General features: G+C 46.1%; 1 protein-coding gene across 2 annotated transcripts in view; it reads right to left on the minus strand.

The window, feature by feature from the left end:
• PRKCB (protein kinase C beta) overlaps positions 1–24988 on the minus strand; it is a gene marked incomplete at both ends in the record, with an annotated part of 311977 nt that overhangs the window by 36500 nt on the left and 250489 nt on the right. For both annotated transcript variants that reach the window (XM_082671427.1, XM_082671426.1), the window contains 4 exons: positions 60–198; positions 5341–5403; positions 7144–7235; positions 20184–20357. In XM_082671427.1, coding sequence (XP_082527553.1) covers positions 60–198; positions 5341–5403; positions 7144–7235; positions 20184–20357 — 468 coding nt within the window. The remainder of the gene's footprint in view (positions 1–59; positions 199–5340; positions 5404–7143; positions 7236–20183; positions 20358–24988) is intronic.

Raw genomic sequence — 24988 nt, forward strand, 5'->3', positions numbered from 1 at the left:
GGGAGACATCAGTACATCAACACAACACAGACACGCCTTAGGGGTTGGCATCAGCTCACCTCAGGGGCGATGTAGTCTGGAGTGCCACAGAAGGTCTTGGTTGTCACTCCGTCCCAGATGTTTTCCTTACACATGCCGAAATCAGCGATCTTGATGTGACCCTCGGAATCCAGCATCACATTGTCAAGTTTCAGGTCTCTGTGCAGACAGAAGATTTAGAGATTTAATTAAATGCTATTTATTTCAAGTCAACCAACAGCCACTCATTATGCGCCAGACACTACAGCAGGGGTGTTGGGGGCACAGCCGTGGGTACAACGCAGCCCTTGCCCTCCAACAGCTTATAATCTGGCAGGGAGATACAAGGGTGCACAAACCCCTGTGCTTTGCTTTTCCTACAGAGCCAACTGTGCCAAGCGTCTCAGAAGGACACAGTGAGACGGCAGCTCTGAGAAGAGTGATCCACAGACAGCTATATAAAGGACAGAAGCTTCCACAGAAGCTTCCACAGAAGCTTCCTGTATCCAGGAGCATCTCCAGAGTTGACCTCTGCGACTTCAGGACCGCTTACATTTCGTAGGAAGATATGTTTTACACACATTTTTATTTTTAAAAAATCTCTGAAAATCATGGAGAAAAAAATGGATTGAGAGCATCTTATTTAACACCAAGTGCCCCAAGCTCTCCTAAGCCAGTTCCTAGGCCATGAACCCAGGAGTTTCTACTGATTCTTTCAACCAAAAAATATGTGTTGCACACCTACTATGTGACAGGCACTATGCGTTGAGTGAGGTATATACTATGAACAAGATAAACAAGCATCCTGCTCTTGTTAGGATTAAATTCTAGTGGAGGGGAAAAGACAATTACCAAGTATTCAAATCTATAAGCATGCTTATTATAGCTTCTGATGGATGGTACGAAGGAAATAAAAAGAATGATGAGATGGACAGGAACTGAAGGAGGTTACTGTAACAGAGTGTCAGGAAGGTGTCACCTCCATGGAGCGATGTCCTAAACGACACGGGCTACACTCCCATTCTTTTATTTCATCCATGTTGATGAGGAGAGTTTGATGTTTGGGGACCCTTGCACACTCCCAGTGTATCTGAAGACTCCAATATCATCACACTTTCCTCCTCCCTAAACACTGACTCCAATGTCATCACTTGGTGTTTCAGCATCAATGAGTAGGGACGATCTATGGGCCAGACTTCCTCAATCCCATGAGAAATCCAACTTCCTCAGAGGTAAAGGGATCTACTGTTCAGTTCAGATCTCTCCTTTAAATCATCTTCAGTGGGTGGTGGACATCTGTGGCTTCTGCCTATTCTAGCATCCTGGGGTGAAAGCAACCTATTATTCCTTTGAAGAACCACCTTCCATGATTCTCAAGCCATTCTCAAGCATCCTAATATTGCTCTGAAGAACCATCTTGCCTGATTCTCAAGAACCACCTTCCCTGATTCTCATGGTTGGTGATGCGGCTCTTAACTTCTGGTTCCAGGAGTGGTCATGTGGTCCTGTCCTGGCCAGTGGAAATCCTGCTGGTCACAGTGACTGGTTCAGGAATGGCCACGTGACCCACTATGAGCTACTCAAAGCCTCTGAACATCAACATCAGCCCTGGCATTTTCGCGGATACCATCAGGAAAGAGATGAGCTCTTTTTCCATTGGGATGGCTCAAGTGGTAGAAAGTAAGTCTAGAAGTGCGAGGGTCACAGATGGAGAGAAGAAAGCTAGTATAGATAACGCAGAACCTAGAGAAAGAGAATAAATGCTCATAACATCATTTGAGCCACTGGATCCATCCAGGCCTGAAGTGAGATCTGCCTCCTGGACTTTTCAGTTGTGTCAACCAGAAAATGCCTCCTTTAATGTAAGTTAGTTTGAATGTAGTTGCTGTCATCATCTTCAACTAAACAAATACAACCTGAAAATATATCCTGGCATCTACTATCTATGTCTGTGAGGTCTCTTCATCCAAGGGGAAGCTCACTTCCACCCCAGTGTTTACCAACAGCAACATTCCACGATCTCTGGTGCTGTCCATGGTGCTACCCATATCCAGCCTTCATGTTTCTCTACAAGCCACAGAGATCTATGAAGGCCAGCTTGGAACTTAGAAAAGCTGACTTTGCAGACACTTGTTTCACCTAAACATACCAGGTCTGCATGTGATTTGATTGACGGAGATCCATGACATTCCCCTCAGCTTGACCACATGCCCCCAAGGAGGCAGCTGGGGCAAGCAACTCTGGAAGTGAGGACATCTTCATCTATTATAGAAAAGGAGCTTGAGGTGCTAAGAGCCAGCAGGTCATGGGGCTGGAGCACGCCCTGGTCATATTCACTGTCACATAATAGTGTTTTGATAGCCCACTCCATTCTTTTGTTTAATGTAATAAATCTTCATTCCTGCTTTCTAAAGGGGGCTGGCCAGATGTTTCATGTTCACAAATCCATCAAGGGCAAAATCAACACACATTCCAGAGACGGTAATCTACAAATCAGACACTAAGTTTGGAAGGGTCGTTTGTCCTCCCCGCAACCAACATCTCCAGCCATGGTCCTCAGAGAGCGCAAGTCTAGCATGATTCCTCATCCTCTTTACTTAAGAACTGTCCAAATAACTAGAGATCCAAATGAAGAAGAGGGGCATTTATAACATTTAAAGACTTTACCAACATGAAACCAATCTCTATGAAGTTAGAAAACCATACATCTTCAGTCATGTAAATTTTTTTTACAGTTTTCACTTGATTATCAATTGCAAACACTGTCTCCACTGAAGTTCCTGATTGTGAGCAACAAAAACCAACTCTGACTATTTCAGCCAAAAAAGGAATTTTTTAAAAGGGAATTGGAGAGCTCAGAGAATCTCCAAAAAGGCGGAAGAATCAGATTTGCAGGCTACACAGCCAGGAACAATGCCTAATTGCAGCACAGAGATGCCCCAGCGAAGATGCCACTGATGTCACCACTGGGCACAGACATCATCCCTTGTTCCATGAAGCCCTAGCACTGGGCTCTGGATGCTGCTGCTAAGAACCGCTTCCCCTCATGCCTCTGGAAACCAGACGCAGCTGATGGACTATGGCCCCTCTCGATTCTACAGCCTCTGTTTTCTTGGTCACTAACTTCTGATTCAAGGTCTTCAGTGAGTGTGATGGGCATCAGAGCCTGAGTTGTGCGTCTGCTCTTCCTACAGGGAGGCTGTGAAAGTATCTGGCACGTTAAATCTTTAGAGGAGGATATGGACTCCATTCCTACTCACAAATGAAAGGGGTTCAGATGTTGAGTGGCTTAAAAAAGTGATCAATATGCCCTAAATGTATAAATAATGGAGGAAGAAAGAGAGAATGTGTCGTTAGCAGAAAAAGCTTTGCATTTAGGCACGGTCTAGCACCTAGAATGCTAATCTTTGCATTTTATGACTTGGACCAAATGGACCCCAGCTCCCAATCCAGCTCCCTGCTAGACTGGAAACCTTGCCTTCAATCCCAACCCTGTTGGCAAGGACTCTAATCATTTCATCTCCTGTTTCCTCCACTGGGACTGGAGTTTCTTCCAATAAACTTACAGTCCTCTGTTTAATCTTCTCGGCAACGCTTGAGTGCCTTGATTCTATTCTGGTGGAGGTCCATCTCGTATAGGAGTTAGGTTCAAATGTCAGCACGTAAGGTGAAAGCCATGTAGAGTGAACAATTACCCATGATCCCCGGTTTTTTGGGTAAGCACCAGCGGAAGTCACGGGCTTGAATTTAGGGGTCATGTCATATGGAAGATAATGTGTACCTTTCAACACCAGAATTACATTCAGCACAAGATGCTCCCACCATGACAGTCAAAGGAGAAACGGGGAATTAGAGGCTTCAAGGTCCCGTCTCATGCATACGTGGTGACACATATTCATTGAGGACAAGCGTGGGCTGAATGACCACACAATTTACAGTTTAAATCATTATGGTTACTCTCTCTGTTTCTATTTCTTCACTGAGATCACACTGTGCCACGTAAAGCCACTTGGCTTCCTGACCTTCATTCCTCCATTCAGGAGCACACAGGCAGAGGCGGGACTCTATGCGTTCCGGATGTGCTACTTCATGGAGTGAAAAAAAGCCCCAGGACTCTGCAGGCTTCTGGCAAGGCCCTCACCTTCCATCCCTCCATCCCACCAGGGCCCACAGCCTCACTTCCAGTTTCTGCCTTGAGATCACCAAGGCTGATCTCTTTATGCCTTTTAGTCCCATATCCTTCAATTGCTTAAGTAAGACCAGGCCTCCGAGGGTCTTCCCTAACTCTTCAGACCCTAATCTCATGCTCTGTACAGAATGACAGGCAACCCACCACCACCCAGCCCACACCAGACCCCTCCCCTGCTTGACTTTCCTCCATAGTACTTCTCACTACTCGACAGACTGTATTTGTGTGATTTACGTCTCTCTCTTCCACCACTGGAATATGAGTTCTACAAAGGTGGGGCTTTGTCTGTTTTCTTCACGCTGTATCCCCACCATCTAGACGAGAGGCCAGCGCATGGCAGGCTTTCAATAAATGTTTGTCGAATGAATGAATGAACGAAACGGACTCTGATGACTCTTCAGGATCTTTTAAATAGACCCTCGCCCATGCCAAGTGCTCTTTGGAAGCCCCGTGCCACGCGCCAGCCTCCCTTGCATGACAAACCAACGCAAGCCTGCACTGTAATGCCATTTGCATCCGTGTAGTGTAAGGAGAACTGTACACCCTGGACTCACTGACAAACAGCAGCCCCAGGCTCCTTGCATGAGATATAAAATGGGCTGACTCATCCGGCTATGATCATACACTTGCTCCTGCAAAAACGGGCAAATGCCAAGTCCTGAGCTTAATCCTGTCTTTCAGGGCAAGCTACTCAGAGATCCATTTCCAAATTATAGTTACATAGCAAAAAAAAAAGGAGAAAAAAGGAAAGAAAGAAAGAAAGAAATTTGTTTCCTAATAATATGATCCAGCACATTCTGCCAGCCACGATTCTTTGCTTGCTCCCCAAATGTGGGATTCACGGGTGACAGAAAGAAGGGCTGGGTCCCCAGGGGTGAGCCCCCTCCTCTGAGCAAATGGTCTCACATTCGAGGCTCTGAACCATCACTGGAGGAAGATCTGTCATCGTATAGAGCTGCCCGAACATTGCCAGGGCAGTGGGCAATGCTGCCTGGCAGAGCACATGCCCAAGTTAGCACTGGAGGATTCCTCCCCCACCGTGGATTCTAATTTTAAAAGCAGTTGAAGAAAGAGGCAGGGAAGGGAGGAGCTTAGGAACCAAGGAGACGGGAAGTACAGCAGGGTTCACTTACCGGTAAATGATGCCCTTGCTCTGTAAGAAGAACAGACCAATGGCAATTTCCGCAGCATAAAATCTGAAATTAAAAAAAAAAAAAGCAATGGAGAAATTCAAGGACACCATAGGCTTGGCAACTCTCAGAACTCACTACAATATTGAACTGGGCATAGGGCATTAATGTTCCACCATGGACGGTCAAACATACATCTCATAAAACGAAGTACGAGAGTTTGGACGGATCAACAGGGTTTACAGAGCTATGAGGCTAAGGACAACATGCGGTGGGCAGAGGTTCAGCACCTGCTTCGTGGGGAGGAGGCCACGGGATGTGATGAACTGGCTGGAGAATGATCATTTCAGACTCCAGCATGATAACGGCTAACATCTGCTGAAGGCGTACCATCAACCTTGCATCATTTCAGGTTATCATCTGATTAAATCTAAATAACAATCCTATAAGATAGGTGACACTACTACTTCCCTGTTCCTCAAATGAGGAAACTGAGGCTTAGTGACATGAAATAACTTGACCAAGTTGTACAGCTAATGAATGGCTCAGTCAGTATTGGAAACAGCACCTGGCTAGAGCATAAGCTCTTCGTGAAGGCCCGGAAGGAAACAGATTTTTGAGAGAACCAGAAAGCCCCGTTACAAAGGTTAGGCAGGCCTTTGGGGAGCTCTGTAAAATGTCCTGATAATGTGTCTTGTGTGATAATGGAGCGAAGGTCAGTGGTCAATTAGATGTCAGAACTACAAGAAGAGCCAACCCATTAGGACTGTGCCAAGACACACAAATGGCACGACCTGGAAGCAAGAGAATGCAAACCCTATCAGAATTAGTGCTCATGACCTGGGCAGGTGGGAGGAGGGGGGCAAGGCTGAGCTGAACAGGAGTCAGCAGGCCTCTGAGATGATGGGATGGTGCCCTAGATGAGCCTCCAGAGCTTTCTAGCGGGACGATAAGAGCCCGGCAAACTCCCTAAGAGGTTAGCTCTGCTGATCCTATGACTTGCCGTGCTCCTGTTCTCCAACAGCCGGGAGAAACAGGATGACATTTGTGTTCTAAAGAGAAGAGACCAGCTGCCTTGTGGACTGAAGGGGACAGCATGAGCTCAGCAGGGGAAACAGATTTCCAAAGACGCAGAGTCAGTCTCTCCACCCCAAGAGCCACAGAGCGTAGTCTCTACGCAGCTTGCGCCTTCATCTCCCCGGAACGAGGGCATCTAAGAGGGAGAGTGGTGTCGGACAGAGAACGTGAGCAAAGAAGATCTGGGTCAGAATTCTGGATCTGCCTCACACTAGCTCTGTGACCTTGATCAAGTCTCTAAAAACTCTCTGGGCCTGGCACATAGTTAGCTCTCAATAAACATCAGCAAAGGGATACACAAAACCTACAAGGACATTCCCCGAGGAAGCTACAGGGCTTTCTTCATGAGCCAGGGGCAAAACGTAGAGATAGGGACTTCCCTGGAAGTCCAGTGGTTAGGACTCCGCGCTTCCAATTCAAGGGGCGTGGGTTCGATCCCTCGTCAGGGAACTAAGATCCCACATGCCACGCAGCGCGGCCCCAAGAAACTTAGAGATAAAGAAATAGCTGTGGCTTTCAAGCTTCTTGTTCTTAGCTGGTGTCAAGAGAGAAAGAAGTATCCCATCTCAGCAGAACACCCTTTGCCCCGGCCATGTATTTCTCAGAAGCCCAAGATGTTTAAAGAAAAAGCTCAAGATGTTTAAAATCCCTATTCGACTAGGAACCCAAAAGAACTAACAACCCACCCATTTATCCCAAGGGAAAAGCACAGCACCAGTTCTCACTTACACAGCGTGAGGTTCCTTGAACCGGCCCACTTGTTGGATGTGGTACATGAGGTCGCCACCATTCACATACTCCATCACAAAGTACAGGCGGTCCTGGGAGAAGACAGCAAAGAGCAAAGTCAGCCTCTTACAGTTTCTTGGGGTCCAAATGGAGAGCAGGTAATAGCTGGGATTTATGATCAAAACCACCAGGACTCTATGACAGGTTGGGTGCACTGTTTCCCCAAGCGGAGTATTTGTGCCACTGGAAGTATGCAAGTGACCACAGGCAGTATGTGAATTGTTTTTTTAAATTAATAATGCTAACTTTATACTTGTCGGTACTGGAAGATATAATTAGCACGTTAATCTTGTGACTTAGTGGCTATCATTGTTTAGTAAATCTTATTTTAATAAACAGTGGAGACTATTAAGTGAATCATATATAGGTAATAGGTAAGCTGTGGGAGCCAGCCTCCACCATGTCCCCTGTGATTTCCACTGCCCGGTGTTCACATCCTGGTGTAGTCCCTTCCCTCTGAGAATTGGACTGACTTGTGTAACCAACAGGATATTGTAAAAATGACAGTGTGTGGTTTCCGGGACTGGTCGCACTGTGAAATATGTGTTTCTGTTTTACTTATATATTAAGGTGGCTAGGTCACTGTGTAAAAGGGGGTTTGCTGTCAAAAGTCACCAAGCTATTGTACGGGGCTGTAAGACCAGGAGGAGGGTAGCAGAGAAGTGATGTGTAGGGCAAAGGGTCCCTATGAAATCAATATAGGATTTGAAGTCTCTTTCCACTACTTACTAGCTGTGCAACAGCTGTTACTTAACCTCTCAGATCTCCAGCTTTCTCTCCATCTGTAAAGTGGACACGACCCACCTGCCCATAGAGTTAAGTACCAAGATGACATATGTAAAGTGTTCTAACAATGATGGCGGCCATACAACAAAGGTTTAATCCACCACTAAAAAAAGTGTTCCTTACAGTGCACAGAACTTTATCTTACATATAACAGTCATGTGTGCATTTATCAAATGTGTATTGAGTGTATAATAATTAGAATAAAAACAACGAAACGAAGCTACCACCTTGCAAGCACGATGTGACTAAGCTGAGCGCTTTACATATTGTGTCCCATTTATCTCTGAACAACCCAACATGACAAACATTACCTTTTCCCCATGGCAGGATTTGAACCCCGGGCAGGTTGGTTTCAGAGTCTACACTTGTAACCTCATATTATGCAGCTTCCCGTGTAAGGTTCTGACCCAGACATTGTATGGATGTGTGGGTGTGTCCTCCCTTCTGGGAGCTTCCAGTCCAGGGGAGAAGAGAAGGGACGTCAAAAAAAGCTGGCAGACCACAAGGGACGGGTACAGGTTAATCAATCATTTTTGAAACGTCGAAGGACTTTCTCAGCCCGACTCTACTTCACCCTCTCAACATCTCTAATGAGAGGCAGAACCCTCCACTCCAAGCCATATGAGGTTTGCAAAAAGGTCGCTTACAAGTTAGTGGCAGAGCGGAGACAGTCAGCCAGAACTGCCCACACCCTGCCCCTGGTTCTTTGGGGGTTTTCTGATAGAAAACAAGCCTAAAAATAGCATCTGTCTTTGCTGCACATTGAAGAGAACCAAAACACTTGCTTTTAAAAATTATTTTTAAAACTAGCAGATGGCATCGGCCACAGAGAGAGAAGAAAGTGAGGGAGAGATTTCAGTTGCTTGCTTTCTGCTTGGAAGAACTCAACTTGCCCCCCCAGACTCATTAGTCAGAATCCCCACATCAGGGAGAGAGCTCCACGGTGGGTAATGCCACGTTCTGTGGTCTGTTTCTACCACTCACTGTATTCGGGGCAACCCTGACATCTGTCATCTTCGAACTGTACTGAGTGTGGCGTTGGCACACCAGTTCTTCAGCTATTAAACATTATGGTTGGCATCTTGTTGTCCTTTCATTTTCCGAGCAAACACTTAATGATGCCCACTCTTCGCCAGGCTCTTCTACTGCCAGAGATGCTACTGTGAACGATCTGTGGTGCCCGATGTTAAGGATTCCCCCAGGCAAGTGGGGAGACCAGATAAACTTCCAAATGGCAATGTCTCCCAAAATGGGGTGGGAGATCATTTTAGGTGGGCTATGTTTTTACCTTTCGAGTTTTGTGTTTATCTTAATGCATATTATTAAAAATATAACTAGCACTGAAGCCCCTGCTTTGACGGCTATTATTCCTGTAGAGGGAGAGTAGAATGCCTGGAGTTACAAAAGAGGAGATGGGATCAAGACATGGGATCGGATTATGATGAACTGCATAAGGCCATCCACCCAAACGTCAGTCATCTCACTTACGTTAAGACCTTTACCACGTTGTTCTAAATCATCTGCTAAAATTTACTTATTTTATAATGTTTTTTATTAACTTACCTTATTTTTTTTTTTTACTTAAACACAGTTATTTAAAAATTTTAAAACTTCATACCAAAGTCATAAATGGAGATTCATTGTCTCTGTAAAAAAATAAATGCCTCTCTGGAGTCTATTGACTCCATGCTATCACCAGTCTGGCTTTGGTACATCAATCCCTTAAATGACTTATTTTTAAAATAAATGTAATTTGCCCATGTACTTCATCTCCCACTCCAACGCAAGGAACATCAAAATTTGGAAAACACTGCCAATGGCAATCTAGAGCCCATCTTGAGCAGAGAAGTGAATTTTAGAACTTTTATTGAGCATTGATGTTTGCAATTCATGGTATTAGGTGTTAAAAGGGCAAAAATGATAAGGTACAGGTCTTGCCGTCAGAAAATTCAGAATCTTGGTTAATTCCATAGGAATTCAGAATCATGGTTAATATACAACTAACTAAAGCCATCATCTAAAGTAGGATGTGTTCAGAGAAATTTCATGAGAGGGACTTCAGCTCACCCACTACCTCCAATTCTGACATAATTATTCCCCCCATAGTGCCCTGAAATCCGACTTTGTTCCCCACGCTTCCTATAAAATTATTCCAAGGCTTCACAGATCTTTCTCATAGTCACGTGCAGTGGGTTTGGATCAGGACCTACTTGCTGGCCTCTCCTACATGGACATCGGAAAGTATGTATTGAATATGGACCCCAAGTCCAGCTTGGTTCCTGCTACTTGCTCTGTTTTCCAAAGAGGACTTGTCACAGCTGAAAACATCAACTCTCATCGCTCTAGGCTGATGAATCTCGACTTCAATTTCTATCCTCTCCCTTTCTCCTGAGCTCCAGTCAGCTCCAGCTGGCTACAGGACGTTTCTACGTGGGTGTTCCACTGTCAACTCCAATTAAAAGCTCCGAAAGGCGAGCTCACCATCTTTCTCTTCAAACTAGCCAGTCTGCTCAACTTTCAAAGTGTTTCTTCCAAATTATCATCGTTATTGCGGTTACTTTTCATTTACACACTTGCCCTTGTCTCTGAAGCGTGAAACGACTTCAGTTAACTTTAAATTTCCTTTCTCCGTGACCGCTCATATTCAATCAGTAAATAAATAAAATTAAATATCTGTCTGTCACCGTAGCGTGCAAAATGGTGGGATAGAATTTTTCAAATTTGGATTGTGAATATGAGGATAGTCTGATTTAAAACGCTGGCTGGATTGCATGTGCAGAATTCACCAGGGGAGGCCTTGGACAGGGCAGGGCATTTAAAGAGATAATCACTGTTCCTCCAAGACAGCTGAAAGTGGGATGTGACACAATGCCCATGTGACTGTCAGGAGGACACTTGCCACTTTTAATAAGATACCATGGACAGAGAAAATCAACAATGTGGGCAACTCTAAGCGCGTACCCTGCTCTAAGGTGAGTTGCATAAGCGTTAATCTATTTAATGATCTTTAGTGATTTTCCAAGCTGGTCAGTGAATCAATCCTGTCTGTAAACTGTTCCTCTTACTGCAAAGATCCATCTGTTTCTATCAAGAAGCTGTGCAGTTAAGAGCCTTAGCTGTGGCACGAGCTAGTACTGGGTTCAAGTGCCGGTTATCCCGCTTACTTACTCTGAGACCTTGCATCAGTTACTTAAACTTCCCCTGCCTTCCTAAAGGGGCAGGAATAGCTTCTCTTCCATATGGGTTTGCAAAGATGTAACAGATAATGCATGGGGTCCATGCAAACTCACAGAGGCTCACTCAAGTGAGTGTGTGGACACCTTCTTTCCTCTGTATTCTATAGCCTAAGAATCTCTATCAGAATCAAGCAACTTGATGCTCCTCTAACTGTATTTTCTGCTTTCTAAGCTTTGCCCTTCCACATAGAGAGCAAAGTTCTCAAGGGCTAGGGCCATCTCTCTTCTTCCTTGGAATTCTATGGACCTCTGATTATTGAATGAATATGCAAAAGCCACCATCAGAGGGCAGAGAGAACCAGGCTGTGTCTATTCCTCCCCACCCTGGCTCTATATGCCTGGGTTGCATTCCTGGGTCCTTTCCTGCACTCAAGATTCTTGGATGGCTTTAGTTGCCTGAGGCCCAGACACCTATCAAGCTCTCTCCAGCTTCCTCTCCTTGGATGCATTGAATACCATGTTTGCATTGCTAGCAGCAGGCTATGTCCTGCTCCAACCCAGCTGGCCTCCTTGGATTCAAGGTGGCGTCTCCCACCTGACAAGAGCGCCAATTATTCCTTCCCTGTAGATACACCCCCTTCTTAAAGGTTCCTGCTGAATTAGTAGCCAATGACTAGGTGATTGGGCTAGGAATAAAACAACTGACCTATGCTGAATCAATCAGATTCTCTTTCCTGTGTATGAATTGGAATTCGGGGAATTTGGTGGATAGGCAAACTGCGAGGGACTAGGGAAGCCATGTTACCATGAGCGGGGGTGGGGGGGGTGTGTGTGTGGGGGAAAACAAAGAAAGCAAGGAAAAAGAAACAGAGATCCAGTCTAGAAAGCTTTGAAGTTACAGTTTCTAGATCTTCATGACGCTCAGGTACATCTTTGTCTTTGGGTTGTTTTTCTTCCAATAATTCTTTTTTTTTTTTTTTTTTTTTTAACATCAGCTAGTTTGGAAGAGGTATTCTGTTTCCTGCAACTCAACCATGGCCAACTGAGACTACGGCCAAGAGTTTCCTACAGCAACGCCCTTACATTAAACTATATCCTTGGATACTGCTGCCAACCCAGAGTTGACCCCGAGTTACCAGGACCACTTGGACACTCTCAGTGCTCAATGGACATGTCGTCAGGGGCCACCTCTACAAGTGGAATCATCCTCATCCCCCTCCCTGTCCCTTTTTGCATTCTGGGTTGACGCCCCTCCCGGCATGCGTTGCAACTGAGTTCCTGCTGGGCTACAACAGCAAATTTGGGGAGGAAGTAATTCCTGTCCTTCAATGACTCATAAAATCTAATTCTATTTTTAAAAAAAAGAAAAAAGAAGTGCATATGTTCAATTGAAAAGAAAACATTTAAAATAGATGTTTTGCTTAGGAGACTTAACTGCCTGTGCCCACTGGCGGTTGGGAAACTGCATGAATGTGCTGGGCTGACAATTGTACCCGGGAAAAACTGCAAAAGGGCTGGAGGAAACATAATCCTTTTGTGCCCCTCCAGCCAGGTGCCCCTCCAGCCCAGCTCAAATAATGCGGGTAGCCTCCCTTTTTGTTTGTTCTGCACTTTGTACACCACCTCTTTTATTTTTTATTATTATTATTTTGCGGTACGCGGGGCTCTCACTGTTGCAGCCTCTCCCGTTGCAGAGCACAGGCTCCGGACACGCAGGCTCAGCAGCCATGGCTCACGGGCCCAGCCGCTCCACGGCATGTGGGATCTTCCCGGACAGGGGCACGAACCCGTGTCCCCTGCATCGGCAGGCGGACTCTCAACCACTGCGCCACCAGGGAAGCCCACACCACCTCTTTTAATCCTCACTTCTTATGTCACTTTAAAGATGATGAAACGAATATGCAGATCTGTTAAGTGACTTCCTGGAGGTCACACAGCCAGTAATCACAGACCCAGATTTATCTGACTGAGAAGCTGGTGTTTATCCCTTTGTGCTTCTAGAACAACTGGCCTAAACCCCATTCTCTGAAGATCAGTTCCTCTAATGAGCAATTCTCTAAAAATTCAAGCCCCTTCTGATGGCTTTTGTATCTGTGTATTTGAGTATTAACTTTTGCCATCTTGTGGCACATTCAACACTTTTAACTTGTTTTATCATCGACTCTCCTGAAATAATATAAATTCAAAATGAAGACAATTATCCACTGGCCCCTCCCTAAATCAAATCAAAGTTTCGATTTATCTTATCTGTGTCTCTGATTCTTTTCCGTGTGCAGATTCAATTTTAAAACATTTAGAATAATCTCTTAAATAGAATGTAATATCTTACATTTTCTGTTAACATTGTGCCATGCATGCTTTTCAAGGGTCTTTAAAATCCAGTTGTCTAAGAATACTTCTGATGTAACTTTGCTTTTCTAAACAAGTTTTTAGAAATTAAATGTGTATCATTTTAAGAATGACAAAAATTGTTTTGTATATTGGTAGGGTGTCTTTTTCCTTTTTATCTATTCTGACCACCTTCAAGATTTTTGTTTTATCAAGCATCTTTTATCTTCCAAATTCTAAGTCTCTAGCAAAAAAACCATATCAAATTTGCAGCATGTTATAATAAATTTGTCATTTTTTAAAGGTAGATGATTCATAAAAGAATTCTGGGTCACAAAACACAAAATGATGCTCCACTCAGGCTACACTGGCCTCCTTGCTGCTCCTCATATATGCCGAGCATGTCACTGCCTCAGGCGTTTACACTCACTCTCCCTGCTGTCTAGAACACTTTGCCCCTAGACATCCACGTGCCTCGCTCCCTCATTTGCTCTGGTCTCTGCTCAAATGTCATCCTTATCAGAAAGACCTTCCTTGATCATCCAATCAAAAATAGCATCTCTGTCTTCATCCATCCATCTCTCCCCCCTTTATTTTTTGTTATTATTGTTTATTATCTGTCTCCTCCATTCGAATGTAAATTCCAAAGGAACAGGGGACTTTATCTCTTTTGTTCACTGATGTACCCTCACAGGGATGCAGCTGGGTCCTGACATATTTATGTCAACAAATAAATATTTGTTGACAGAATCAATAAGCCTTAGTACCCCCTGTAGACTGGCAGTAATGATCTGACTTTCAGGGATGCTGGCTTTAGGGATACTGCCTATTCTAGCCAGGACGCCTCCACCCCTGGAGCACCAGTCTGGGGGTCAGAGGATATGCAACTCCAGAAGGTGAGCGTGAGACGATGACCACCTTCATGGGCCTTCCTGCTCACCTGAGCCAGGTTAACAATGGTTTGTTTCACCTATAGGCAGGGCTCCCTAAATTTGAAAATCACTCCCACCACGAAATCTTTCCAATCATCGCAACATCCTTGTGGGGTAAGTAGGTGACTCTTTCATAGTGAAAAGAACACCTGAAGGGGCATGAGGACACCTGCCACTTACCGACAGTGTAACCTGAGGCATTTCAAATTTCTGAGGGTTGGTTTCCTTTGCAGAAGTGGGGACAGTAATACGTGCTTGTGGTGTTCTTGTTAAAATTAAATGTGATCATGACAATGAAGATAATTTCTAAACTAGAAAAAGGAATCTGGAAGTAAGGCAGAGGCAGGATAGCAAGGCTTCGGGGTTTGGGGTTCTAGAGTCTTACAGAACAAATGCCAGCGCCACCCCCCTCACTGTGTGTGGCATTGCTCAAGTTACCGAACTTCTCTGAATATCAGCGCCCTTATCTATACACTGGGGGTAGTCACAGGGCCCACCCAGTCGAAGTGTCAGCAGGATAAAATGAGAGGTTACCTGTAGAGCCCTGAGCACAGTGCCTGACACAGGCTGACACACTAAGGCTGCTGCTTTTTGTGGTTTTGATCATCCCTGTTGAGGCCACTTTGGTAGCCACTCAACATAATTTGCTAGCAAAAGCTTGGGCTCTGGGTTCAGTGGGCCTGTGACCCTGTGCTGTGTCCAGGGAAAACTACCCTACATCCCAGTTCCTCAATCCATTAACCTGCCAAGTCGGGTGTCAGATAATCCCTTCCACCCAAGATGTTTTGTGAGGGTGGAACGAAACAGAGTTTTCAAAGGCCCACAGGATGGCAGATGCACAGACAGAAAGTCAGATCCACTCCAGGGATGGGAAAGCTGAAGGAGGAAGCACCAGGTGAAGGATGTGGCCGGGCCCCTGCTGGAGCCTGGAGACAGGTTGGCTGCTGGCGGTTCTGCCCCCACGTGTGTCAGGTAGAGTGGAAATCGGGTAACGTACACTCAAAAGACCTCATAGTGCAGTGATTAAGTGTAAAGGCCCTCGGAGCCAGGTTGCCTGGGTTCAAGTCCTGGCCCTGAAACGTACTAGCTGTATGGCCTCAGTGCCCGTCTGTGACATTGGGACGATGTCGGGACCCATGCAAGGGCTGCCACGGATGTGGCTTATGCCTCACGTATAGTAGGCATTATTAGGTCTTTGAAATAAATTTATGTAAAATTAAAATATATGTGCTTAGCCAAAAGAAAAAGTAAATGAAAAACATTTTCAGTGGGGGCCTTTCACTCAATGAGCATCTGCTGCTGAGTGGACGTGAGATGGGAGGGTCTCTGCTCTCCCCTCAGCCAACCCCGCTCAGCCCCCCAAGGGCCTCGAGTTCAGCTGGCAGGGAGTGTATCTCCCCAAGCCAAGCGTAACTCTGCTATTTAAAGTTACATTTCCCCCCCAAACAATACAGCCCCTCAACATGAGTTCACGATTTCATCTGATCCTCACCAACAAGAAAGCAACCTGTTCCGTCCCTGGCCTTGCTGGAGTGTGAGACCGTGGGTCGGTCTTCAGTAGGAGGCCTCCATCCCCATACAAGACTCGAATTCACTCAATTCTTGTGTTTTATGTTCTCTCGGTTCTTAATCTCTATTTCCTGGCAGGTGACAACTCCTGGAGGGGACCCAGGGTGCTGCACAATTTCCATGCACATCCAGACCCTACTCTCCAATTCCAGAAAGCATAATGAAATCCAAGGCTCAATGTTAAAAGAAGAGCCTCAAATCCACTCTACTCTGTCGTGTTTAAAACAGTAAATTACAAATTAAGACACTGTACTTAATGAATATTAGTCACAAATGACCAAGTTCCCCCAATCTCAACACATCCAGCTAAAATTGAAAACTGCTGCTCCAAGTCAGCCCGGCCTTGAGAACAAGATCTCCTTGTTTACCACTCAGTCTGTTTACCACTGAGACTGTCCTTTATGTGGTGATGTCCACGAGTCAGTTTGGGAACCACCAACGGAAAAAAAGAAACGATGTGAGAATGAGAGAGTCTAGAGGTCTACGAGTCTAGTCTAATCCTGTTTCTGTCACTATCTGAATACCTTTAGGCCTCACCTCCCCAAGGTAACACCAGGGATTTGGACTTGTAAGATGTATGCCCTTCCTGATCTTTGCCAAGTCCCGTGTAATGTGAATTATTGCTCACTGAATATTTTTCTTTACAAGGACTCTATTCTCTCTCTCTTGTTTTTTTTCTGCGGTACGCGGGCCTCTCACCGTTCTGGCCTCTCCCGTTGCGGAGCACAGGCTCCGGACGCGCAGGCTCAGCGGCCATGGCTCACGGGCCCAGCCGCTCCGTGGCACGTGGGATCTTCCTGGACCGGGGCACAAACTCGCGTCCCCTGCATCGGCAGGCGGACTCTCAACCACTGCGCCACCAGGGAAGCCCAAGGCCTCTATTCTTTTACTCAAAAATTTTATTTTAAAAGCAAACTTTTGTCACCTTTGGGGCGTAACAGTGAGCCAGTTCATGAAAACTGTCAAATAACAAAAAAAAGTGTCACGCATCTATCCTGCCTTTCCTATATGAACTGTATCACCAGGGGACCAAGCAACAGATGAGGGAAGTCTCTCTTTATAAAAGAATTCCAACTAATAAAGAAAAAGGAATGACAGAATTAGGATATCACCATCTCACAATCCTTAATGAATTCATGGACCTAGGCACAGAGCATCATTGGTTGCCAACACTTTACAAAAACAGAGACAACTGGACATTATGTGACTTTGGATGAAAAAACACACAGCCATCTATGGTCTTGCCAAAGGGGTCAAACCTGGGTCTGACCGAACCTCTAGGTCCAGCTACCAATTTGCAGAAAACACAGAGGACAGAGGAAACATGTGGAGGGGCCCCATGACTATGCACTCAGCAAAATCCAGACTGTGAAAACGCTGTGGCTCAAACAGCCCAGGATCTTTAGCAGATAAAAGAAAGGGATGGAAGGAATGGAGAGGGAAATCACCCTATTAAAAGACAAATCAAATTTCTACAAATGGGAAAGAGTAAACTGTCTTATCAAGGGATGCTAAAACTTAAGTGATAAAACTATAGAGACAGGCAAGGAAGTCAAGCTACCATTTGCGGGGAGGTTGAGATTGGGACGTAGAGAGGCTTCTAGAGTGGCTGCTAAAGTTCCTTCTCAACCTGGATGGTGGTATGAGGAACTTAACCTGTAATAACTCATTATTAAAACATCAATTGTGTGTGGTTTCTCTATATTTGTCTTATAATATCTCAAAATTTAAAAATGAAAAGACTTTATATTGCCCTAAATGAAAGAAATCTGTAAAAATATATAGAAAATAAAAGCAAAACAGCGACTTAGAAACTGCTCTTTGCCAAACCTCAGAACCTGAAGCTTGGTCCTCTCTCTTCGTTAAAAAGTCAAGTGTTTGGGCTTCCCTGGTGGCGCAGTGGTTGAGAGTCTGCCTGCCGATGCAGGGGACGTGGGTTCGCGCCCCGCTCTGGGAAGATCCCATATGCCACGGAGCGGCTGGGCCCGTGAGTCATGGCCGCTGAGCCTGTGCGTCCAGAGCCTGTGCTCCGCAATGGGAGAGGTCACAACAGTGAGAGGCCCGCGTACCGCAAAAAAAAAAAAAAAAGTCAAGTGTTAAAAAGATGTTAATGGCCATGGTAGCACCAAACAGAAACATTCTCTTTGAGGTACTCAGAAGAACATAAAGTGAACTGAAAAGAATGTAATTTAAAATCCGTGCACCACCCAAAATCCCCCTTTGAGCTACCCAGGACCATTCTGCATGGCGGTGCCCGCTCTATACTTTCACAAACACGATTTCAGCGCTTAGTCCTGCCTGCAGTGGAGTGAACAATGTTCTTGTAGCCCCTCGTCACCAGCAGACCCCAACAAGAGGCTGGTGGGCCAAAGCCACACAGGGGAATACTGTACACATTTGCCTAGAATGTTCCTTCCCTTGATGACCTGTGGTAGGGAGATTGTCTGGGATTCAGGGAACGGGCCCCAGCAGAAAATCATCCCTGCACCCAAAACATAGATGCCCCTGTGGCGATCAGGCAACAACCTCTCCAAGTTCTGCTATCACAGCCCCCCATTGCATTGTTTTGTAACTATCCCCACGTCTGTTTACTTTGCTTTAAGAGCATGACCTTCTCAGAAACAGGACCCAGCTTACCCAGCACTATACCTCAGTACTTGGTCCAGGCCAAGGCCAATGCTAAATGCTTGTGAAGTGAAGAACCAGCATCTATGAGCGTGTACCAGGTACCAAGCACTGTGTTAAGTGTTTCTCATGTATAATCTCATTTCCTCCTCATAGCAACCTTGGACGTAGCTCATTCACAAATGAGGAGACTGATACCAAGAGGTTTTCTAATTTTCCCAAGGCCACTCGGCCAGAAAGTGGCAAAGCTGGGATCTTGACCCCAAATGTGTCAAGAGACTACTTAGAACAGGGAAGGGGCTGGGCTCTGGCTCTACCCCTTTCACAACAGGTAGTTCTATGCCTGGCGTATGGTCTGCACTGAGAAAACCCACCCCAAACCCAGTTCTGCGTCTTCCTAGGCTGGAGGGACTCAGTCTAACTTAGCAGAGCACAGGACTTGGTGATGTTGGAGAAGAGAGCAAGCCCCAAGCTTTAAGGTACACGCAACTTGCAATAGTGTCCCATCTCACACAGGGGTTGGGCTCTACAATCAGGATGTAGGGTGAGAACTGGAGAGAGTCAAAATAATCTTGAAAACTCCCTTAAAGCATCTTCAAGACACTAGGCCTTTGGCCCTTAGAAGCTCCCAAAACAAGAATTAACTTTGTATCTCTTTGCATTTACGCTCTGCCTCATCTCTCCCCTGCCCCCTGCCCCGCCCCGCCACAGTGCCTGGTACCTGGGAAAGGCTCACAGATGAGGTATAGAGCTGAGGAAGCTGGGTCCCGTTTCTGAGAAGGTCATACTCTTAAAGCAGAGGAGATAAGACATGTGGATACAAGGCAATGGGGTCTGTCATAGCAGAACATGGAGAGGTGAATGGGTCCCCAAATTGTTGCCTGATCGCCACAAGTACCCCCCTAGGTATGGAGACCAAGGTTCAGTCTGAACAGGGGAAAGGTAAGGAGTTGCTTGAAGGGACATCTCTTATTCTCACAGATAGAGGTAGAACCACAGTCAATAGCAGACAGTGCACAGATGCCCCCTTCTTCTTAGGAGCCTGGTTCTGACCTCACTCGTCCCTGCCCAGGCTGTGTCCCCTGCCCTGGGAGTCCTCTGAGGGCTGTGTTCTCAGGCAACCCCTCCTCCAAGAAGGTCCATGCAACCTGCAACGTGAACTCGTGCATTTATCTGAAGAGTCCACAGGGCCGACTGTGACCCTCTAGGGGCACATAGGAGGACCTTATCCCTCATCCCCATCTGTAAGTTCTGCTAGTACATCTCAGATTGTGAGTCCTGAGTTCCTGTCCGCAAGTCACCTCTTGCTGCCAGAGGAAGGCCCTGCTCCCTTGGTTATAAAACCAATTGCCTGAGTTCTTTATCTTTGTTGAAACAGCATCTGCCTCAGGGGAGAGTGCTTCTCAGCCGCAACCTCCGTGGCCGGCTGTCCCTGGGCCCTGACAGCTTCCTGTCTCTAGGAGGGGAAGGGTCCGGGTGTCTGTTTGGGGTGGCCGCTGCCGGGACAGCTCTGGCCAAAGCCTGAGGGCTGGAGAGGGAGTGGCCCAGGTCCCCAGGCAGTTACCATGGTCTGGAAGCAGGAATGCAGCTGGGTCAGGAAGGGCGGCTTCCCGGGCAGGGCCAGCACCCGCTTCTCCACCATCGTGCATTCCACGTCATCGTCTTGAATCACCACGTCCTTCTTCAGGATCTTCACGGCGTACAGCTCATCTGTGCCCTTCCGCTCTGAGAGCATGACCTGCGAGAGAGCGGGCACGTCAGTGTAGTAGCGGAAGGGGCCCCGGGGAAGCCACAGGCGGCTGACGGTCACTCAGATCTGCTCCAAGCTTAGTCCACGTGCCCTCAGTGGATGCTGGTACGACACGTGAAGTTTCCCACAGACCTCGCACCTTGAATGGCTGAACCCAATCAACAGAGGATGGTTCCGAAACAGAGACAGACTCACAGACGTAGAAAACAAACTGATGGTGACTAAAGGGAAAAGTGGTGGGGGCAAGGAGGGATAAATTAGGAGTTTGGGGTTAACAGATACACGCTACTATAAATAAAATAGATCAACAAGGACCTGCTGTGTAGCACAGGGAATTCAATGTCTTGTAATAACATATAATGGAAAAGAATCTGGAAAAGAATAAAGGTATATAAACGGAATCACTTTGCTGTACACCTGAAACTAACACAACATTGTACATCAATTATACTTCAAATATTTAAAAAGCGTATCACTAAAAATTTTTCTTTTAATTTTTTAAATATAGAGGATGGTGCCAAGAGTGATGAGCGAGTATTCGGATATCCCTTTGGGATATGTATCAATGCCAGCCAAACATGACTAGAATACAAACCCCATGAGGGCAAGTATCTTTGCCTGTTTTGTTCACTGGTGTAACCCAAGAGTCTGGAACGGTGCCTGGCACACAGTAGGTGTTCAAGAAGTATTTGTTGAAGGAGGGAATGAGTGAATTCCTGAAAGAACTGAATTTGGGCAACTGTTTCCGTATTCTTTCAGTTGTTTAATATTCATTAAGAGTCTTTTAAGCACCGGGGAAGCAGCATCAGATGAGCAGGCACGTTCTCTGACCCTGCATTCTAGGGAGGAAGGAAGACTTTGGACATTAATTACAGGGATGATTAATGTAATATTTTAACATCCTCTCCTGTTGTCCTGGGGCTTCCTTTCATGCAGCTGTGGTCACAATCCGAGCATGTTAATCAGTGTGGCTTGTGACACATCATTATTTGCACTGGCTGTGACTATGCCAGAGAGAACAGGGACCGGCAGGTACCATTCTCAAGAAGCCTCTTAGGGAGCATGGGGCGGGACCACACTGTACAAGACCTAACCTGGTCTGGGGGCTTCTGAGATGGCTTCCTGGAGGAAGAAGCAATCGGACTGAAGTAACTATATACTGTGTGTACTGTGTCAGACATTTCGCAGGCAATAATATCAATCACCACAATATTCTGAGTGCTTACCAGGGTGCCAGACAATGGTTTTCATTTATTACGTCTCATTCACTTTGCCTAAGACCCTAGGAAGTCGGTACCATTAAGAACCCTATTTCAAGGGGGGAGGAACAGCAGGGTGGGGGGTTAAGAGGTACAAACTATTAGGTATAAAATAAGCTCCAAGGGCATATTGTACAACACGGGGAATATGGCCAATATTTTATAATAACTATAAATGGAGTATAACCTTTAAAAATTGTGAATCACTATACTGTACACCGGTAACATCATCAACTACACTTCAATAAGAAATAAATAAGTTTAAAAATTAATTAATTAATTAATTAAAAAGAAAAGAGCCCTATTTCATAGGAGCCCGGGGCTCAGGGAAGCTAAGTGACCTGTCACACCACAAATTCAGTTAGGGACAGAGCCAGGATTTGAACTCCGGTTTACCTGATCCCAAGGTCTCTGCCTTTATACACTCCACTTGTGAGAGTTCCAGAAGAATCCTCAAGGAGTTTAGGTGGCTGAGGAAATGAAATGCTCGTCCCTGACTCAGCTGGAGGATCAGAGAGAGCAACAGAGGCCTGGGACCAGAGGGAGTGACGCACAGAGGGAGCCCCGAGGCAGGAGGGCAGCTTGCACAGTCCGCTCAGCTCCTGCCCTGATGGTAAGAGGCCTGACTGGACTCCTGCACGGCAGCTCTGGGCTGCGCTCGCCGCCCCTCACAGAGGCCCGTCTCCTGCCCGCACCGCCTTCTCTCTCATCACAGCCAGGGGTGGCCATGGGCGATTCAGGCCTAGGAATCTAGAGCACTGCGGGAGAAAGTCCCTGACGCACACCTCCGCATCAAGAGGACTTTTCCGACCGCTTCCTCCCCCAGCCTCACCATAGAAATACGAGCTGCCAGCTGGGCAGGTCCTCCCTGCCGGGCATCTACTCAGCCCTCACAGCAGACCCACTCGCCCCCATGGCAGAGGAGGGCTCAAAGTGCTGGAGTGCATGTCTTTAGCTCATTTCCCATCTCCCTCTGCTCCCTCACGGTACCCAGAGCCGTTTTTCCTTCCCTAGTCCTCAGCGAAGGCAGAACCAATGACTCCACTAAGATGTTAAGAGTAGGCTGGAGATAGGGGTTTTCCGCTCCCAGATTCCTGAGAAGGCAGGGCTGGGGCAAGGGCGGAGAGGTGACTTAGCCAGAGGCGAAAGGGTAGAGAGACTGAAGGAGGATGGAAGCAGAGTCATCAGCTGAGAGGACCCCCAAGTACACAGGAGGGGCTCAGTGCTGAGCTGGCTGTGAGTGTGGCAACCCCACTGCCCCGTCACCACTGGTCGACGTACCATCTAACAACCCAGAGTACTCGTAGACAACCCACCCCACCCCACCCCCACCCAGGAACACAGGGGAGGGGCCCTGGACACCTTGAATGTCAATGCAGTCCCCTGTCTGGAGGAGTAGCAGGACAGATGGCTGGGAATTTCCCCAGGCACCAGAGGCAGGGGTGAACGCCCTACGTCTGTTTCAATTACTCCCCTTCTACAGATGAACAAACTGAGGCTCAGAGAGATTAACCTGCTGGAGCTGATGATTGTTCTAAAAGTGCAGATCTGACCAGGCTACTCAAATGTTTCCAGTCCCTCAGTGACTCCCGCAAGTCAAACAATTTCTTGACCACATCCTGTTCTTTCTTCTCCTCTGGCTCTTCTATTGCCAGTGCCTGTAGTGTCCTTCCACACGCTTTCACTGCTCAGAAAATCTGAGATTCAGCTCAGATGTTCCCTTCCTCTCTATCTCTCAATGATCCATGTAGACCAAACAGGTCACTCCCTCCTCTGGACACTGGGACTGCTTTGTATCTATGGCAGGTACTTTAGGGCAAGTGTTTCCAAACTTCAGTCAATCATTCACGTGCCTTTTTCACATTTTTTCCCTACCACCTAAACTGGTATTTACTTAGTATTTTTTAAATCTAGTCACATCTTTACTTAACTACATTTATCTGAAAAGGAAATTTTATATCACCACCATTAATGGCAAGCCAGTATCACCAGCCATAAGTGGAAGATGAGCATAAAAGTAAATAAAAGTGAGGGCTTCCCTGGTGGCGCAATGGTTAAGAATCCGCCTGCCAATGCAGGGGACACGGGTTCGAGCCCTGGTCCTGGAAGATCCCACATGCTACAAAGCAACTAAGCCCGTACATCACAACTACTGAGGCCCACATGCCTAGAGCCCGTGCTCCACAACAAGAGAAGCCACTGCAAAGAGAGGCCCGTGCACTGCAACGAAGAGTAGCCCCCACTCGCCGCAACTAGAGAAAAGCCCGCGCGCAGCAACAAAGACCCAACACAGCCAAAAAATAAATAATAAATTTATTTTTTAAAAAAAGTAAATAAAAGCAAAGCAGTGCTAGGAAATTCTAGCTGGATACTGCTGGCTGCTGAAGGTTCCAAGCCAGGCCTGTGTTTTCCTCTTGTTTAAGGAAAAAAGTGATATTAGCAAATGTTAGCTATTAATGGCACGTTGTCATCAAATGAGACTTTCTGATTCAAGTAATTAGAAAGACTAAGAGAAAACGTAAAAAGAGAAAAACCTTATCATTCATATGGCACCTATGTACCACCTTAAAAAAACTCAATTACTGAACTAAAATCATCTTGCAAATCATCAAGACTATGTGCTTCACACCTTAGAAAATACTGTTGCATTTGTAGAGACATTTATCTTTCAGTCAATCAACAGGGATGTGTGAAGATTCTCAGTGCCTCGCCCTGCCCTAAGCCACAGGGGTAGAGGAGAGAATAGCCAGTACCAGAGGACCTCCCCCCCTCCGACATCCTGCAACTGCTACACAAAGGGGCAAACTCTGGAAAATTCTCCTATAGCATCTGGAGGAAAACAGAGCTGACACACACAAAGCATTAATAACAATTTAGAGATAGAACTGAATCAAGTTCTAGAGCAGGGGCCAGCAAACTTTTTCTGTAAAAGGACAAAGAGTAAATATCATAGGCTTCAGGGGACAGTCTCTGTATCCACTACTCAACTTGCCACTGTAGTGGGAAAGCAGTTGTAGACCACACACAAGTGAATGGGTGTGACTGTGTCCCAATAAAACTTTATTTATAAAAATAGCTGGTGGGCCCAGCACCAGTAGTTTGCTGACCCCTGTTCTAGAACATGTATTTCAAAAAAGATCGGGAAAAAATAAGAGTGACTACATTATCAAAAGTGGCCACAGTTAAAAAAAATAGAACTACCAGAAGACCCAGCAATCCCTCTACTGGGCATATACCCTGAGAAAACCATAATTCAAAAAGAGTCATGTACCACAATGTTCACTGCAGCTCTATTTACAGTAACCAGGACATGGAAGCAACCTAAGTGTCCATGGACAGATGAATGGATAAAGAAGATGT

Source organism: Grampus griseus (genome assembly GCF_964374135.1).
Source record: "Grampus griseus genome assembly, chromosome: 14".
In the NCBI taxonomy this organism is placed as follows: domain Eukaryota; kingdom Metazoa; phylum Chordata; class Mammalia; order Artiodactyla; family Delphinidae; genus Grampus; species Grampus griseus.